Below are 20,204 nucleotides of genomic sequence, written 5' to 3' on the forward strand. Positions count from 1 at the left end.
TACGTGGTGAAGATACAGGTGGTAAGATACTTAATCCGTACGTCACACGTGTGTCGTACAAGGTTGACCTTGTTTTATTCGTTTTGATTGGATAACCGTGACCTCTGTCACACTGGGACTTCTTTTTTCATTCATAAAAAATCGCGAGACGTCAGTCATTTTGCAACTACAAGACAGAACTGAAGAAATTAATAATGAAAACGAGAGATATTTACAAACACTTTATTAAACCAAGCAAAATAGTCACACGCATCAAATTCGGTTTGCATTCTATATAAGTTATGCATAGAGCTTCTACAGACATTACATATAATCGAGTTATATCCATTTTACGACTACCGATCAATAGAACAAGGGTCCCCCATGAGCATGACGCACCCGACCACTTTCGCAACTTACAATTTGATTTCAAGTAAAAAGGTAAGCGTGGTGAAATGAAGTCTGTTTAACTATCTGGACAGATATCTAGACTTACTTGGGATGATCCGGTTGTGCCATCAGAGTCCCCTTCGAAGCGTATTTTGTGGCGCTGTTTCGGGAGGTGTTCTTCATGAATGAACGTACACAACTGCACGACCAGATACAAATATTTCAAAAAATATGTGGAAGTGTGCCTGACTTCTGATTTTCTGGCCCCAAACATCCCAAATGTGAACAATAACATTCCCTATCTCTAGTGTAAAAAGCTGTGAGTAGACCACGGTTGTCTTTTCTTATTCCGGTGGTGACCTTGCCCTTTGATCGTTCGAAGCTGTCACTGACATGCAAGCAGACTTGAGTTTGTTGATTTTCACGTCTTCAGTTAAGGGTGGTAGAGTTAACATGAATATCTTTGGCGAACACTCTGATTTCCCTCTTCCAAAATGGTACGAACATGATATAAATTCAGCTGATAGATCAAGGAACCCGAATCATTTTAATTGCACAGAAGGGACACTGGCAGTGCGAGTGACCGACTGTTGGTCTGATATTCAAATTGCGGCGCTAATGTGACTTTTCAAATTTTAGGTGTCCTTCGTACTAACAACATGGCGCTTGAATTACCATAAGTTGAAGAATTTCTCCCAAAAAGATCTTGAGCTGTTTTCTTTGCAAACACAACTGCAGGTGCATGTTGTTAATGCGTATGCATAGAAATGTCAACAATGCCCATATTTGGGCATATATCAATATTCATATGCAACCAGATTTTGCAACCGGTTTCAGTTTGGTCTGTCAACAAATGAAAGTTGTTATGTATTTACACTTAAATATATATTTAACGTGGGTAATAAATAAAATACCACACTCATTCTCGTTAGATACCATTTTTACGAAACTCGTGAACTTTCTATGGTATCTGACCTCGTTTTCGCTCGGTCAGATACCAAAAGTCCACTTGTTTCGTAAAAATGGTATCTAACGAGAATGAGTGTAGTATTCTCTATTTATGTATTTTGCATTACTGTACTTCAGCATAAATTTTTGTGCCTTTGTATTTCATTAAATAAATAAATTTAGCATGATATCCCCCCACGACAGCCTTATTACATCAATGTGATTTTAGTTACGTTGCCCAATTATGAATTGAGTTAATGCCTTATCAAAGATAATACTTATCAATAGAATGCAGGTAAAATGAATACTTTGTGTTTTATGTCAGGGTGGTTTTATGTCTTGGATGATGTGGAAGATATCTCGGTTGTATTTCAGAAAATCCAGATGCAATATAAGATTTTGTTTCTACAGTGAGAAAACAGACTAAACAACTTTACATGTTATTCATTTATCTTTGGTTGACACACACCTGATAACATCAACTGACTGTAGATAAAATACTCCAAACATATTTCAAAACAAATATCTTTTTCCAATAGGACAAGTATGATTTTCATAAGAACGATTAAAGTTGATTAACTTCATTTCACCTCAAGGGTCAATGTGCGCGTAAAACTGATGCCTAAATAGTGAGTACAGGGCCTTGATTGCATTTACAAGCGATAAATTCTTATTCATGCATTCTGGAGTTTACTGTCATGTAAGGTTCACTGCACATTCCGACAACCTGGATACATTTCACAAAACATAGCTGCAAGTAAACAAGGTGAGAATTAGCTCCAGAATTAGTTTTTGTTGGCACCTGTGGATCACGCTCTTTTGGCAGTCCCCAAGCATGTATGATGGTATCTTAGTGTTTGCCCATCTTTGAGAGAGTATATTGTCAAAAGGTTGGGCTATTCCAAGGCACACTTTTGGTAAAATTGCAAAATTTCTATTACAAAGACAAAGAAAAAGAAAGCAGTATGATATTAGTTCAGCGTGAGCAGTCATACAAGGAGTGATAAAGCATGTATGCACCTGGGTGTGCATAACGGCATCAAGTCTCCCAAGCAAGCAGTTTATATTTTTCAAACTATAGTAAATATATTTCAATAAATGGGTACAATGTGTGAAGCTCATTTCTGGTGTCCCTGTCGTGATATTGCTGGAATATTGGTAATATTGGCATAAAACACAATTTGCTCACTTACTCTCTATTTTGGGCGGTGGTGTAGCCTAGTGGTTAAAGTGTTCGCTTGTCTTGTCGATGATGTGGGTTCGATTCCCCACATGGGTACAATGTGTGAAGCCTATTTCTGGTGTCCCCTGTCGTGTTTTTACTTGAATATTGCTAAAAGCGGCATAAAACCATACCATGCCCGCTAATAAACTACTGTTTCCTGATTGGCTGATAATAGAATGGGCGGGGCTTATTTAGCATTATTGCAGTAATTTCGCACTGTTGTTGATACTGTTTTTATGTGAAGTTATTGTTAAAATAAAGAATTCACTTTAATATTTTATTGGTGAAGATTTATAAAAAATAACTTTATGAAAGCAATATTTAAAGAAAAGTAAGTTTCTCAAATTTTGATAAACAGTGTATCAAACGATATTTGTGGTGTTAGGTATTCACCTGACAGTCACCTCTGTTATGATACCAAACATGTACTTGATGGCAAACATGATATCACTCACTGACTTTTCTAGGATTCCAAAGTGGCTTTGGCATGTGTCTTGTACTCTTCAGTGTTTACGTCACAAGTCAGTGTGACACGATTACCCGCACCATTATATGTACACACATAGTGATGTCATCATGTTTTGACGTCACATTTTGTACTCTGAGTTCTGTGAAATGAAACATGGCTTCCCAGCCGCTGGTATTAATAATATGTAAAGTCATCAGAGTCAACCTACATATCTGAAACAGGAATGCTTAAAGGTTTTGTTGGACTTTGACTGGGGCTGCCCTCTCTACCACCAGTGATCTCTCTGAGACTGACTGCACAATAATAATGACATTAGATATTATTCTTGCATGGACTTCTTTCAAATGGCCTCGGGGCGGTCGGGTAGCCTATGTGTGAAGCCCATTTCTGGTGTCCCCCGCCGTGATATTGCTGGAATATTGCTAAAAGCGGCATAAAACCATACTCACTCACTCTCTCCAAATGGCCTCAAATTCTTTTGGCACATTTCATGAAAAATTGAAAGCTCAAGGTCATAAGATATACCGCATATGAAGCATAATTTTATCACAGTCACATTTCTCTGTTAGAGCTACAGCAAGAGTGTATCTCACAACGACCTTCATGTTGTAAGGGAGAGTTGTCTGCCCTCAACCCAGCTGCTTTTTTAAATATTGTGCCAATAAAAGGCAATACCATAAACATAAACTTTGACAGGGGAGACTATTCCTGTTTCAAATACCCCAGTTCCTCTTCTAGATATGTGTGAAAAAAAATACCGGTAGCTAATGCTAATTGTGACAATTTCATGTCATATTGTTTGTCAAATGCTCAGCAGATTTAGATAGTCCTCCATAAAACCCAGGTTACATTTGATTATCATAAAAAATTATCACTATCAAGCGGTCAGTAGTCAAATGACAGTGACTAAAATTTCAAAAACTAATTAAACTGCTATATATTGTGACACAATTTGATGGTTAGAGGGTTCGATATTAACATAAGAACAGGAACATTCAGGAAAGACTGGTGACTTTTCCTTGTAGTTTAAGACTTTAACCATTAGTGCGATGGGTGTGTGGGGTAGCATAGTGGTTAAAGTGATAGCTCATCATTTTGACACCTTAGGAAAATCAGGAACTAACAAGTTGTGCAGTAATGTCTGCAGTGAAAGTATAGGCTATAATCCACCCCTGCTACAAAAAGTACCACGGTGTATGATGTCACTTCCTTTAGTGTCAATGATCATGTGATTGTACGCCTATAAACAGCAGTTTTTGGCGGTGTCCCAATGCATCCAGTGTCCCAAAGCACCCCGGTCTCCCTTACATGTACATACATGTATATCAAAAGCCAGTATTACCATGATCACAGGTCCAGGATTTTCTGGCCTCAGATACAGTCTGGGAGGATTTCTGGAATTTCAGTTGATCTAAACTTAAAGTCGTACACTTTGTTGCAGACGACTAAATGAGGAACTTGAAGCCAAGACTGCTACCCTAGTACGTGAAGCAGAGCAAGTCATGGTAAGTGGTCAGGGTATAAGGTTTGAGTCTCCTATCCATGCATTGCAGTTGTCTGTGGCATGAGGCAATATATCCAGATAAAATGTCAATAGTTGACATAAGGACTTGATAGCTTCAAAATTTTAATTACAATAAAAAATAAAAAACAAAATGGCTATTATCCACAACTGTATGTAGATTTGGAACAAGGGTGAAGTGCTATGGCAATGCACTGGTTATTTGCATTACATTTTGTCAAATACCAAAATTGAATGCATTGTCACGCTGTTACTGATCTAGATTTGTCAAAGTATAATTATTTTAATACTGATTCTGAATACCAGCAAGGTACAACAAGGAAAGCAAGAGTATCACAGACAGACAAAATAGCACTGAGGCGACGATTTTGTTATGTCTTAGCTTAAAGGGACAGTACATCGACCATTCTGCAGCTTTGTTTGTAAACAGTAGCCAATAACCCCCAAGCCTACTCAGCTCTGCTTGCCTTATTCCGTTCCTGCTCCGGTGACCACACTGCAGGTGTAGCCTTATCACGTGACCAAACCTTTCTCTTGTTTGTAAACAAACCCACTTAGTCTGAAATAAGAACAGACAGGCATTAACGCAAGCTTTTTGGTGCTCTATACATATTGTTTGCATAATTATATAGATATGCTGCTACAACTGCAACACTGAGGTGCATGACAATACACCTCAAAGTAACCATATCGCTAGCTCTCCATAGAGCTTCGATCAAAGGACGTGGAGGATAAATACGCAAATGGAAATAAAAAAAATTTGTTTTAGGATATTTTCTCAATGAAATTTAATGTTTCATGATGTTTATTTACCTGATTGTGTAGACTCATCCAAAATGAAACAGTTGAGAAATACATGAATGGACTGTGTAAGATGTAACCGTGGTACTCGGATGGCCACAAGGAACACTGGGTAGGAAAGTGATTGGCTTCATATGACCGAGGCATATTTACTCGTATATTATAATCTAGGCTTTGACAAACACTGGCTTCTAATGTAATCAAGCTGGCTATTAGTATTTTATAGCTCAGTCATAAGAAAAACACACACGCTTTCTCTCCAATTTCCCTCTATTAATAAACCAAGAATGAAGCCAGCTAGTTTACTCTGCTTACATTGTCGGCTTCTATGTGTGGAGCTCTATTGTTTTGGTTTGAGAAATGAATCGGGCACGTGACATCACATTTTGAAAATTATTTCATGCTTGATTAAAAAACACACAGAATTGTCAAGGTACTATCCCTTTAATGATACGCTGCACTTTCAAAAAAAAGAAAATAAGAAAAATATTAAAATCAAATTTCAAATTATTTTTTAACTTCTGATATTTTGTTAAAAAATACAGAAAGAAAAAAACAACATATAAAACTTTCTATCCTGTACATTTAAAGCCATTTCTGTACAAAACAAGTGACTTTCAAAACTGAGGGATGTTATGCCCCATTCAACTCCTGGTTTCCCAGAGGGATGCTATAGCCTTATACCTCAATCACCTCCCGGTTCCCCAGAGGGATGTTATACCCTTATACCCAAGTCACCTCCTGGTTCCTCAGAGGGATGTTATAGCCTTATACCTCAATCACCTCCCGGTTCCCCAGAGGGATGTTATAGCCTTATACCTCAATCACCTCCTGGTTCCCCAGATGGATGTTATACCCTTATACCCAAGTCACCTCCCAGTTCCCCAGAGGGATGTTATACCCTTATACCCAAGTCACCTCCTGGTTCCTCTGAAGAATGTCATACTCTTATACCCCAGTCACCTCCCAGTTCCCCAGAGGGATGTTATAGCCTTATACCTCAATCACCTCCCAGTTCCCCAGATGGATGTTATACCCTTATACCCAAGTCACCTCCCGGTTCCCGAGAGGGATGTTATACCCAAGTCACCTCCTGGTTCCTCTGAAGAATGTCATACTCTTATACCCCAGTCACCTCCCAGTTCCCCAGTGGGATGTTATACCCTTATACCCCAGTCACCTCCCGGTTCCCCAGAGGGATGCTATACCCTTATACCCAAGTCACCTCCTGGTTCCTCTGAAGAATGTCATACTCTTATACCCCAGTCACCTCCCAGTTCCCCAGAGGGATGTTATAGCCTTATACCTCAATCACCTCCTGGTTCCCCAGATGGATGTTATACCCTTATACCCAAGTCACCCCCCGGTTCCCGAGAGGGATGTTATACCCAAGTCACCTCCTGGTTCCTCTGAAGAATGTCATACTCTTATACCCCAGTCACCTCCCAGTTCCCCAGTGGGATGTTATACCCTTATACCCCAGTCACCTCCCGGTTCCCCAGAGGGATGCTATACCCTTATACCTCTATCACCTCCCTAGTCCCGCAGAGGGATGTTATACCCTTATACCCAAGTCACCTCCCAGTTCCCCAGAGGGATGTTATAGCCTTATACCCCAGTCACCTCCCGGTTACCCAGAGGGATGTTATAGCCTTATACCACAGTCACCTCCCGGTTTCCCAGAGGGATGTTATAGCCTTATACCTCAATCACCTCCCGGTTCCCCAGATGGATGCTATAGCCTTATACCTCAATCACCTCCCGGTTCCCCAGAGGGATGCTATACCCTTATACCTCAATCACCTCCCGGTTCCCCAGATGGATGTTATACCCTTATACCCAAGTCACCTCCCGGTTCCCGAGAGGGATGTTATAGCCTTATTCCTCAATCACCTCCAGGTTCCCAAGAGGGATGTTATAGCCTTATACCTCAATCACCTCCCGGTTCCCCAGAGGGATGCTATAGCCTTATACCTCAATCACCTCCCGGTTCCCCAGAGGGATGCTATACCCTTATACCTCAATCACCTCCTGGTACCCAGAGGGATGTTATACCCTTATACCTCAAACACCTCCCAGTTCCCCAGAGGGATGCTATAGCCTTATACCTCAATCACCTCCCGGTTCCCCAGAGGGATGTTATAGCCTTATACCTCAATCACCTCCCGGTTCCCCAGAGGGATGTTATACCCTTATACCTCAAACACCTCCCAGTTCCCCAGAGGGATGCTATAGCCTTATAGCTCAATCACCTCCCGGTTCCCCAGAGGGATGTTATACCCTTATACCCAAGTCACCTCCTGGTTCCTCTGAAGAATGTCATACTCTTATACCCCAGTCACCTCCCGGTTCCCCAGAGGGATGTTATACCCTTTTACCTCAAACACCTCCCAGTTCCCCAGAGGGATGCTATAGCCTTATAGCTCAATCACCTCCCGGTTCCCCAGAGGGATGTTATACCCTTATACCCAAGTCACCTCCTGGTTCCTCTGAAGAATGTCATACTCTTATACCCCAGTCACCTCCCGGTTCCCCAGAGGGATGTTATACCCTTTTACCTCAAACACCTCCCAGTTCCCCAGAGGGATGCTATAGCCTTATAGCTCAATCACCTCCCGGTTCCCCAGAGGGATGTTATACCCTTATACCCAAGTCACCTCCTGGTTCCTCTGAAGAATGTCATACTCTTATACCCCAGTCACCTCCCAGTTCCCCAGAGGGATGTTATACCCTTATACCCAAGTCACCTCCTGGTTCCTCTGAAGAATGTCATACTCTTATACCCCAGTCACCTCCCGGTTCCCCAGAGGGATGTTATACCCTTATACCCCAGTCACCTCCCGGTTCCCCAGAGGGATGTTATACCCTTATACCAAAGTCACCTCCCGGTTCCCCAGAGGGATGTTATACCCTTATACCCAAGTCACCTCCCGGTTCCCCAGAGGGATGTTATACCCTTATACCCCAGTCACCTCCCGGTTCCCCAGAGGGATGTTATACCCTTATACCAAAGTCACCTCCCGGTTCCCCAGAGGGATGCTATACCCTTATACCCCATTCACCTCCCGGATCTCCAGAGGGATGCTATACCCTTATACCCACGTCACCTCCCAGTTCCCCAGAGGGATGCTATACCCTTATACCCCATTCACCTCCCGGATCTCCAGAGGGATGCTATACCCTTATACCCACGTCACCTCCCGGTTCCCCAGAGGGATGTTATACCCTTATACCCCAGTCACCTCCCGGTTCTCCAGAGGCATGCTATACCGTTTTATCCCAGGAGTGCTGCAGTAAGTTTGAATGGTTTTGAAAAGCCTAGGCATATTGAAAGTTTCAGTTCTGCCACATGAAATACTGGATTGAAGGTGCCTCATGTTTGTTCCTTGCAGCGAGATCAGGAAGCTGCCTTGTCCAAGTCGCGTCTGCTGGATAACATTAACACAGAGGATTTCCTCAAGTAAGTGACACATGCATTGAAACTTCTCCAAGATATGTAGGCTGGAGTAGTTTTGTCCCATGTGAGACAAACTGCTTATGGTTAGTATGTGCAATAAGCCATCAAGGTACGATGACACACATGCAGTGTCAGAAAAAACTGCCTGCCGTTGCTGGTAACTTTTCTGTCAGGCTGCATGAAATTTCTCTGCCTACCCGACTGTGTAGCAGATAATTTTAAGACTCTGGTAATTGTTTGCATTATTTCATCTAAATCTTTTTTTTAAATATTTATAATGTCTGAATATGGGCAGGTAACTTTGAAGATGGGCAGGCAAAACTTATGGGTCACCTGCATGACTGTCTTCTTGGGTTTTAAAATTGTTTCAAACACTTCACATGTGTCGTTTCCAGAGACCAACATGGAAACTGTGAAACACTTTTCATCCAAACCTTGTACACGTATTTACCAACGGCTAAAGTGGTGACTTTTATTCCTTAGGAATTTTTCAAAATTGGATTTTTTCATGTTTCCATTGTAACAAGTTAGACATAGCTGAAACGGAGGCAGAATTAAAACACGAGTCAACATTTTTCATCTAAACTTGCTACATGTATCAATCAAGGTTTGAAGTGTGCCTTTTGCTATTTAGGAATTTAATAAAAATATATTATTTCAATATCCAAGGCAACATGTTTGACAATGACTCTTGTTCATAGTGGTGTGTTTGTTCGGACCATATCTCTAAAACTAATAGGTATTTTTTCATGACACTTTACACACACACAGTCCAGGTTGTCAAATGGTGCCTTTTGCTACATGGGTGTGTTTAGAATTTATATTTTAATTCACTTTTTATGGCAACAAGTTTGACTTTGACTCTGTCCATAGTTGTGTGTTTGTGTGCGCACACCAGGACCAGATCGGCAACTGGTGCCTCTTGCTATTATGGAATTTTTTATTTTAGTTATTTTCTGTGTCCATGACGACAAGTTTGATTTTGACTCTGTTCATAGTGGTGTGTACCTGACATAGGAATACAAAGTTCCAAATCCCAGTTCCATGGAATAGTTTAGATAGATCAATAGCGCCTCTTGTATACGGACAGACAGACAGATAGAAATTCTCTCATCAAGTTGGACTTAAAGTAACAGTCAAATGATTTGTTCTTTTGAATTTGTGTAGGCCGGCAGGATTTGTCTTCTTCTGACAACTCTTGTTTTTCAAAATCAAGGGGCGTGGAAGTTAACACCCATTAAACAAACATTGTTGTGTTAAGAAAAGGTGGCGAGTACAGCCACTGGAGACGTGGTCCTATGGTCAAACAAGGGTTGGTGTCATGTTAGCTTTACACATCTGGAAATTATGTTTCTTTTAATAATGAGCTTACTATTGTTGAAATGTATGTTAAAAAAGTATGCCTGAAAGCATTAAATTCTGCAAAGTTGCTATGTTGTGTTTACTTGCCCTTTTACAAAGTTACACGTACATGCAAACCATGTGGTGGCTTTGTATAGGAACTGCCCTACCTAACCTACACCACCATGAAGCAAAGCATGTGAATATGTTACATAATGTTTTGTTAGATTTTAGCTATAACACAACTTAACAGACATCCCTAATTGGTTTACTTTTAGAAGGAAGGTGTATTTATTAGGGCTGCAACGAATATACAATGAGGCAATACGATACGTATTACGAATTCAGAGATACATATTCATGAATACAACAAGTCAGCAGCTGATGTATTATTTATAATAGTCTGTGAAAAATACAGTGATTGTTCGCTACAACGCTAGCTTTGGGGTCCTAAATGATTTATGAGCATTATAGAAAATCAGCCGTTTAACTGAGGTTGAGGCGTAGATGGCCCACACAACAGACTACTGCGTGGCTTGTATGTATTCCATTTGGCATATCTTGAACGGATACAGTTTGGTTCACCGAATACGCAAGTGAATTGTAACAGCCCTAGGATTTATGATAAACAGCATGAACACAACTATGTCAATACTATCCTTCATTTGAACTTGAACACTAATTTCTTGTACACAATGTCAAAACATGTTTTCTCTTCACCATATGTTTGACTGCAAAGTGTATTATGATGCCATCAACCATCTTGCCAAGGCAAGGGCATTAACTGACTGTAAAAGTCCAGTTTCCAACCTTACCCAACTAGGATGGAATTCTAGAGTACATTTTGGCTGGACTCATGAGTTTATGCAAAATCCAATCAAAATCGGGAAGCTAACTAGACATCTGGTTTGTAAACAACTTCAATTTCAACGTGCAGGATTTGCAAAGCATGTGTCATGTCAACTTGGCATCGACAAATATAATTTTACGAAATCTTTACCTCTACTACATCTCTGCCAGAAATCCTGTATTTTGGCTTCAGTCACACTAACTAAAATTTTCCGATTTTCAACAGACGTTCTCCTCACTGTCAATCACTCACTATTAGATGTTTCCAAGTAGCATTGTAACCACCCAAGCTACGAGTATGCAATGGCGGGACCCTCACTTTTTTCCTGTGTGTGCTAGAGTCAACACCTATTGTAATAGTAGTAACGATGTAGCACTTGGTAGTAAGTCACATTACTCTAAGACTATTCTAATAGTTTTCTATAATAACAGACACATAAGTAGATATTGATAGCTGCTTCTGGAGTGGCGATCGCACGCACATGCGTATAATTGGTGCTAGGTGTTTGTGAGGTCATAATGGAATCTCTCTCTACTCCCAGGTGCAAGAAGTGTGGTCGAGTCATGATCACGGGAAATCCTCATGGTAACTGCACTAAGTGCAGAGGGACGACTTGCATGGAGGATAAGAGATGTGAGCAGTGCGCCAACACATCCAAAAAACCTTCATCTAAATAGCCGAGGCTATGACCAAGGCTAAGAGGCGCAAGGCAGCCAAGAAGAATGTGGAGGTCATCACAGCCAACACATCTGCCTCCACCCCAGGTCCTCCAACTCCAGTTGATCAACCATCTCCTGCACTCTCTATGAGTCTAATCCCAAAACATTTTAGTGAACAGCAGGAGATGATGAAGACTGTGCTTGAGGCTAGATCCTCAGCCCTAGACGAAGAACTGGAGAATATGAAGAGTGCAAACGAGATAGCTCTGGCGAAGATAAGTCTCCTGGTCACGAGACCACATGGGGACTGCCATCTGTAATTCAATGCACACAGCCGTAGGGCCTTCATCAGCCGACCGTACTGACCAGCCATTCAACCAGCCGGATATAAGCCGGGCACCGCACAGTGTCCATGGCCCAGCCGTCCACCGCAAACCCAGCCATCCACGGCAACACACACACCATCGCAAGCCGTACTGACTTTAATCATACCGGAGTCCTAGACACCGGAAGAGGACGGACCCCACGGGGTAGACGCTGTGGACTACTACGTTTATCCAACCCCCCACGGGAGCTACCCTCTGACACTCAGAGTCAGAAACAGAGTGTTTTGAAGACCAGACTCATGACTCACCCCAGCCGGATTATTCGGAGCGTTATACTTTCGTGGAACTCAGAGAGGTTATATACCACCTCATGCCTATACTCCAACCTCCTGTGACGGGAATTCGCTACCACAGATGCCGGAATGTGGGGGATGTCATGCTCCTACATCGTATCAACACATCCACCAGACATTGCCTTGGCTGAGCTATGCAGGCAAGGTAGTAGACCAGATGTCGTAAAGTCTACACAAGCTCAGACATGATGAATGACTACCCTTACCTCCATTGAAGCGGATGTTATACAGGATGCACGATGCTCCACTTCCGGATTTTCCAAGTATGGATGAAGATTTCACAAGACTAGTGCTAAAGTCACGTCACCTGCTTCACAGATTAACGATCTGTCATCTGTTTCCAGATACTCAATGGACATTGGCACTTATATCAACTGGTTTGTTGTAGAAATCAGACAGATGATTCCACCATTATGGTCATCTTATGAAGGCATAAGCAGAGACACGCCTATGACTATTAAGATTGATCAAGTCGGACTCATTCACAGCCTACTAGACACTATAGTCAGGATGCAAGAAGACTTACTCTCCTCCAAAGTCTTGATGTCTTCACAACTATTATGGCTACAGCGTCAACAACTGCTATCTCAGATCCGTTCTAAAGCTGTTTCTAACCAAACCAAGAGGTTGATAATGTCACAACCAATATCGGCTTTGACAACATTCAACGGGAAATTGGGACGTGTAACGGATGAAGTCAGACAAGACACTACGGAAAGATTCCAAACATCAACTATCGGCCTAGCTGCCAAGGCCCATGGATCTTCCCGGAATAGTGGCAACAGAATGGACCTTACATCACCAGATCTTTGCTTGGATAACCACATTATGGGACACGCCACACCTGGATCTATTTGCAAAATGCCAGAACAACCAACTTCCTGTTTATGTCAGTCCAGTTCCCGACCCAAGAGCTCACCAGATCGACACATTATCAATGTATTGGACGGGTCTGTTTGCATACGCATTCCCACTAGGGTCTCTCCTAGACAAAGTCACCACAAGGTGGATGAGACGGATTGCATGATAATCATGATAGCACCAATATGGAGAGTGTGGTTCCCCAGATTACTGAGACTACTAATGGAAGAACCTATCACATTACCTCTCCGTCGAGATCTGTTACGACAACTCAAGTCCAGCATTTTCCACAACAATCTGTCCAGCCTACATCTAACTGCTTGGAAGTTATCACACAGAAAATGCAGACATCCGAATACTCTGAGCTTGCCTCAGTAGCTGTGGCAAGATCATGGAGACCTTCATACTCCCTTATATATGACAAGAGATGGGACAAGTTTGTCCAGTGGAGAAGATGACAAGGGATTATAACTAATGCTATATCCATCCCTATGGTAGCGGATTTTGTACTACATCCATATATGGAAAGTCACATGATCAGACAAGTGACGTTTTACATCATTTATGTCCCGCCCATAAACAACACGAGGTCGACACCACAAGAATATGGCTTTTCTTTCTATCGTAAAAATCTCACCGCCATAAGTTGCCCTGATGGGCATGTCAGGAAAACATGTTGAAGGGTATTTAATGTTTTTAGCACCTCTTATCCCTATTCTTGATTTTTGTGACCACACACGATCCAGAGGCAAGAGGAAGGTTAACCAGATTTATTGATTTAATGAGCGGGACTTCACGTTTGTTTGACTGGACAGACTTAAACAGCTGCAGGTTGGAAGCTGGTCATGGTAGTAGCTCATCTGCAGGGCATTAGTCTCTTCACTTACATATTTTGCATTGGATAACATTAGTGTGGGACAAGTCTGAACAACAAGTCAGACCTCCGATATTGTGTACGCCTTTCCCTCCTTTGCTCATTAACAGAGTTTTTAGAAGGCATGGACAACATGGTCATAGCACCAGTATGGCCAGCTTGCACATGGGTTTCCCAAAAAGTTTTCCACTACTTCTGGACAACTTTTCAAACTGTCGGGATGTGAAGACCATCTCCACCAACCCAGATCAGATGTCATTTACGGCAGTCTACACAGTGTCCATCATCATGCCGGGAAGTTCTTGTCATGCAAACTTCCAGATACTCCAAATTGGTCACCTCATCCAGATCCAAGCTCTTCAGTTCTGTCTAACAGTATGGAACCTCACAGCAGACAGAGGAGATGGCTTTTTATGTCTTACAATACAGTAACTGATATCACAAAGCCATGGTCCGTGGATGGTTGAAGTCCACCATCACAGACAGCTACCGTCATGCACAGCTGTCTACTCCCATGTTTGGATCCTGTATGGGCCATGAGATAGGGGTTCTGTCTACCAGCCTAGCATCCTGGAACCCATTCCTGTCCGTGGAACAGGTGCTTTTAAGTTAACAGTGTTCATAATTCAAATCTTCATCAACTGATGTCAAGCCTCAACGGTGATTTATCCAACAGTTCCATACGTAAAAGGTATCTAACAATATTCCAAAGTGTTACTCCATAATCCTGCTTATGATCATTATTATGTTCATTATATAAAAGCTGCAATCAAAATAACACAACATTAGAATATATTCTTATAGTAAAATAATAGTATCAATTACTATTTCTTCTGATCCTTGAATATAAATTCTTTTCAGTCACATTATCAAAACTCTTGCTTTTCTACAGGCTTCCCTTGGCCTTACCTTTTGACCTCAAAAACAATATGTTAACATGTTATGGTCAAACTGCAACAAATATGACTCTAAATGAGTCATGGTATGGCATATGTATCTCTTCTCTGACAACTAAGTTGCTGCAAGGTGTCAGTAGCGGCAATCTGATCGTAGTGGTCGGGTGGTAATGCGGAGCCATGGAGCAGGGTAAACGGAAGTTGGAAGTGTATCGGAGGGAGATGACGGAAGTCAGAATCCAGGTACACTCACAATTTCACCAAAATTAATTAAAACAGTTATTAGTTCAGACAGATTACAACAATAAGTCCAGAATGAACACTTTCTGCAATAAATACTTCATTGACGGAAAGTGTAACAATAATCATGATGAGAATGTGTGTTTTATGCGAGCCATTGATTAATCCGTGGTTTAATGTTGTCTTGTTGTTGATTGTAAAATAACAACCTTTCTGAGGTTCCATCTTGGCTGCGTGTTGTTGACATATACTTACTAGAGGTAGGTAGGTGGTCAGGCTTATTTACTGGACATACCGTTTGTAACTAGTCAGTGTAAAGCCATCCCGTCACCGGAAGTTGGTTTCAAGGTGGCAATAGCAATAATCCAATAATGGTTGCTGTAAATATCAGTCATTTGGGTCAGTTTAGACACTTAATATCGCAGAAATTAATGTTAACAACATTGAATGAATTTTATTATCAAAGAAAAAAATATAATAGATTACAATCACAAGTCCAGATGTACAACGAACACTTTTAATAACCAGATATATTGTATTAGTGTTATAACAGGATTATATTGCATTACTTCAGTACAGGTTTGTTGACATGGTATTTCTGGTTTTAGGTGCTCACGGTAAGTCTTTGTTTTTGTGAAAAGACATTAAAGGCATGTGGGCGTTCATATTGACACACCCTTCTACACAGCTGTAATTGTTGGAGAAAGATGCACTCTATACTCGATACCCCTTTGTCTTGGACAAAAGTGCACTCATAAGATTTTAAAAGATTTTGCACAAAATGGCAACACTGGTTTCAGATGCTATTTTGTTTACTTCATATATTTTCTTATATTAACTTTAATAATACAGTGAGATATATATTCTCCACAGGGAATTTGATGAAGACCTTACCGGTCCAAATGAAGATACACAAAGGAAGGTAGGTTTTTCACCCCTTTCTAGTCTAGTATGACGTGACACTGTGATACAAGGGGTAAGATCAGTCCTTTCTACTCTAGTATGACGTGACACTGTGATACAAGGGGTAAGATCAGCCCTTTCTACTCTAGTATGATGTGACACTGTGTTACCAGAGGTAAGATCAGCTCTTCCTACTCTAGTATGACGTGACACTGTGATACAAGGGGTAAGATCAGTCCTTTCTACTCTAGTATGATGTGACACTGTGTTACAAGGGGTAAGATCAGTCCTTTCTACTCTAGTATGACGTGACACTGTGATACAAGGGGTAAGATCAGCCCTTCCTACTCTAGTATGATGTGACACTGTGTTACCAGAGGTAAGATCAGCCCTTTCTACTCTAGTATGATGTGACACTGTGATACAAGGGGTAAGATCAGCCCTTCCTACTCTAGTATGATGTGACACTGTGATACAAGGGGTAAGATCAGCCCTTTCTACTCTAGTATGATGTGACACTGTGATACAAGGGGTAAGATCAGCCCTTCCTACTCTAGTATGATGTGACACTGTGTTACCAGAGGTAAGATCAGCCCTTTCTACTCTAGTATGATGTGACACTGTGATACAAGGGGTAAGATCAGCCCTTCCTACTCTAGTATGATGTGACACTGTGATACAAGGGGTAAGATCAGCCCTTTCTACTCTAGTATGATGTGACACTGTGATACAAGGGGTAAGATCAGCCCTTTCTACTCTAGTATGATGTGACACTGTGATACAAGGGGTAAGATCAGCCCTTTCTACTATAGTATGATGTGACACTGTGATACAAGGGGTAAGATCAGCCCTTTCTACTCTAGTATGATGTGACACTGTGATACAAGGGGTAAGATCAGTCCTTTCTACTCTAGTATGATGTGACACTGTGATACAAGGGGTAAGATCAGTCCTTTCTACTCTAGTATGACGTGACGCTGTGTTACAAGGGGTAAGATCAGTCCTTTCTACTCTAGTATGACGTGACGCTGTGTTACAAGGGGTAAGATCAGCCCTTTCTACTCTAGTATGACGTGACGCTGTGTTACAAGGGGTAAGATCAGCCCTTTCTACTCTAGTATGACGTGACGCTGTGTTACAAGGGGTTAGATCAGCCCTTTCTACTCTAGTATGACGTGACACTGTGATACAAGGGGTAAGATCAGCCCTTTCTACTCTAGTATGACGTGACACTGTGATACAAGGGGTAAGATCAGCCCTTTCTACTCTAGTATGACGTGACACTGTGTTGCAAGAGGTAAGATCAGCCCTTTCTACTTTAGTATGACTGGAGGCTGTGTTGCAAGAGGTAAGATCAGCCCTTCTACTCTATTATGACGTGACAGTGTGTTGCAAGAGGTAAGATCAGCCCTTTCTACTCTAGTATGACGTGATGCTGTGTTACCAGAGGTAAGATCAGCCTTTTCCATAGAAGACACATAAGGGAACTTGTAAAGATGAATACCGAGATAATACACAAGGAAGTGTGTTAATTTACTTTTAGTTTATTAATTTTATTAGGTTTGTTGAGTGCAATGGTGATCAAATTCGTTAATCCAACTACAACCAGTTCTAAACAGAGATGGATATGACAGTTGGATGTGAATGCATGCCCTTCACCGGAGACCAGCCTGAGATGCCGGGTCAGTTGGATGTGAATGCATGCCCTCCTTTACCGGAGACCAGCCTGAGATGTCAGGTCAGTTGGATGTGAATGCATGCCCTTCACCAGAGACCAGCCTGAGATGTCAGGTCAATTGGATGTGAATGCATGCCCTTCACCAGAGAGCAGCCTGAGATGTCAGGTCAGTTGGATGTGAATGCATGGCCTCCTTTACCGGAGACAAGCCTGAGATGTCGGGTCAGTTGGATGTGAATGCATGCCCTTCACCAGAGACCAGCCTAAAATGTCAGGTCAGTTGGATGTGAATGCATGCCCTTCACCAGAGACCAGCCTGAGATGTCAGGTCAGTTGGATGTGAATGCATGCCCTTCACCAGAGACCAGCCTGAGATGTCAGGTCAATTGGATGTGAATGCATGCCCTTCACCAGAGACCAGCCTGAGATGTCAGGTCAGTTGGATGTGAATGCATGGCCTCCTTTACCGGAGACAAGCCTGAGATGTCGGGTCAGTTGGATGTGAATGCATGCCCTTCACCAGAGACCAGCCTGAGATGTCGGGTCAGTTGGATGTGAATGCATGCCCTTCACCAGAGACCAGCCTGAGATGTCAGGTCAGTTGGATGTGAATGCATGCCCTTCACCAGAGACCAGCCTGAGATGTCAGGTCAGTTGGATGTGAATGCATGGCGTCCTTCACTGGAGACCAGCCTGAGATGTCAGGTCATTCGGATGTGAATGCATGCCCTTCACCGGAGACCAGCCTGAGATGTCGGGTCAGTTGGATGTGAATGCATGCCCTTTACCGGAGACCAGCCTGAGATGTCGGGTCAGTTGGATGTGAATGCATGGCGTCCTTCACTGGAGACCAGCCTGAGATGTCAGGTCAGTTGGATATGAATGCATGGCCTCCTTTACCGGAGACCAGCCTGAGATGTCGGGTCAGTTGGATGTGAATGCATGGCGTCCTTCACTGGAGACCAGCCTGAGATGTCAGGTCAGTTCGATGTGAATGCATGGCCTCCTTTACTGGAGACCAGCCTGAGATGTCGGGTCAGTTGGATGTGAATGCATGCCGTCCTTTACCGGAGACCAGCCTGAAATGTCGGGTCAGTTGGATGTGAATGCATGCCCTCCTTTACCGGAGACCAGCCTGACATGTCAGGTCAGTTGGATGTGAATGCATGGCCTCCTTTACCGGAGACCAGCCTGAGATGTCGGGTCAGTTGGATGTGAATGCATGGCCTCCTTTACTGGAGACCAGCCTGACATGTCAGGTCAGTTGGATGTGAATGCATGCCCTCCTTTACCGGAAACCAGCTTGAGATGTCGGGTCAGTTCGATGCAAATGCAGGCCGTCCTTTACCGGAGACCAGCCTGAAATGTCGGGTCAGTTGGATGTGAATGCATGCCCTCCTTTACCGGAAACCAGCCTGGGCATTCTACAAGGAGTGTGGTGGCAGTGACGAAGTGATGATGTCTTGCTGTATCTGTCTTCCTGTTGAGTGGTTGAACCCTGTCGACCACCTGCATGTACAATATAGCTGGGTAACTGATAACAAGAAGCCCCTGGTATACATTCCTGACACCAAAGACGTTTCCAATGGAAGTTGCGTTGACCCTTTTTCAAGCCTGATCATGCATCTGTCTATTTCTTTGGTCGTAGAACCTGAAGGGGCACAAGTGCATTCAGTTGTTGCAATCCTCAGTTGCAAATGTTTTTGCCCTCTCTGATAATGATGTGCAGTGATTCTGTAATGATACATCCAAACACAGATTTTCAAGCACCATGTGTACTTTGCTGCCATGACTGCATGCCCCTGTCTGTTCATCATAAAATTGAGGTCGATAACAAGAATTGTGTTCCAAAATATTTCAATCCTTATTATTTCATTGGATGATTTTTTTATGTCATCAAAACTTGATCCTTAGCAATCTTTGAGTGGTATATATATTTCTGAGTGTCATTTAATTGGAAATCACTCATATCAGGGAAATATGACTATGGAACATGACAAACTACAGTAGTTATTATGTTTATTATCATAGAAGACAAACTGCTTATGAGGTAACAGCCAAAAAAAGAATCACTGAGTTTCTATACCTCAAGTACTGTTTACCAAATCAGAAATGCAATATTCACTCAATATGACCTGCAGTTGCAAGACGGAATGATAGGGTTTAGACAAGACATATCCACATGTTGTATGAAGTTTGTTGATTGACTTCTTGCAAATTTTGCAGCCTTCAAGCCGTCCTGATTCAAAGTTGAGCAACAAGGACAGTCGGTCAGCATCACAAAACAAGTCCTCAGCCAGGTATAAGAAAATAAGTTCCAGTTTGTTGGCTCACAGTGACTCACCGCCCAACCATCATGTTATGAGGTCAACTTGTCCTAAACAGTTTGATCGTGTAGTGACTCACCGCCCAACCATCATGTTATGAGGTCA

The 20,204-nt window shown here is 42.2% G+C and overlaps 1 protein-coding gene across 3 annotated transcripts in view; it reads left to right on the top strand.

Moving 5' to 3' along the window:
- Nucleotides 1–20,204, top strand: part of LOC139461027 (testis-expressed protein 9-like) — a 79,943-nt gene that overhangs the window by 8,767 nt on the left and 50,972 nt on the right. For 2 of the 3 annotated variants that reach the window (XM_071242516.1, XM_071242513.1), the window contains 4 exons: nucleotides 4,453–4,516; nucleotides 8,727–8,794; nucleotides 16,065–16,113; nucleotides 19,999–20,072. In XM_071242516.1, coding sequence (XP_071098617.1) covers nucleotides 4,514–4,516; nucleotides 8,727–8,794; nucleotides 16,065–16,113; nucleotides 19,999–20,072 — 194 coding nt within the window. In that variant the 5' untranslated portion in view covers nucleotides 4,453–4,513. The remainder of the gene's footprint in view (nucleotides 1–4,452; nucleotides 4,517–8,726; nucleotides 8,795–16,064; nucleotides 16,114–19,998; nucleotides 20,073–20,204) is intronic. The other variant, XM_071242514.1, reaches the window with a different exon arrangement.

This window comes from Haliotis cracherodii, unplaced genomic scaffold (genome assembly GCF_022045235.1).
Source record: "Haliotis cracherodii isolate W230 unplaced genomic scaffold, xgHalCrac1.p SCAF_14, whole genome shotgun sequence".
Classification (NCBI taxonomy): domain Eukaryota; kingdom Metazoa; phylum Mollusca; class Gastropoda; order Lepetellida; family Haliotidae; genus Haliotis; species Haliotis cracherodii.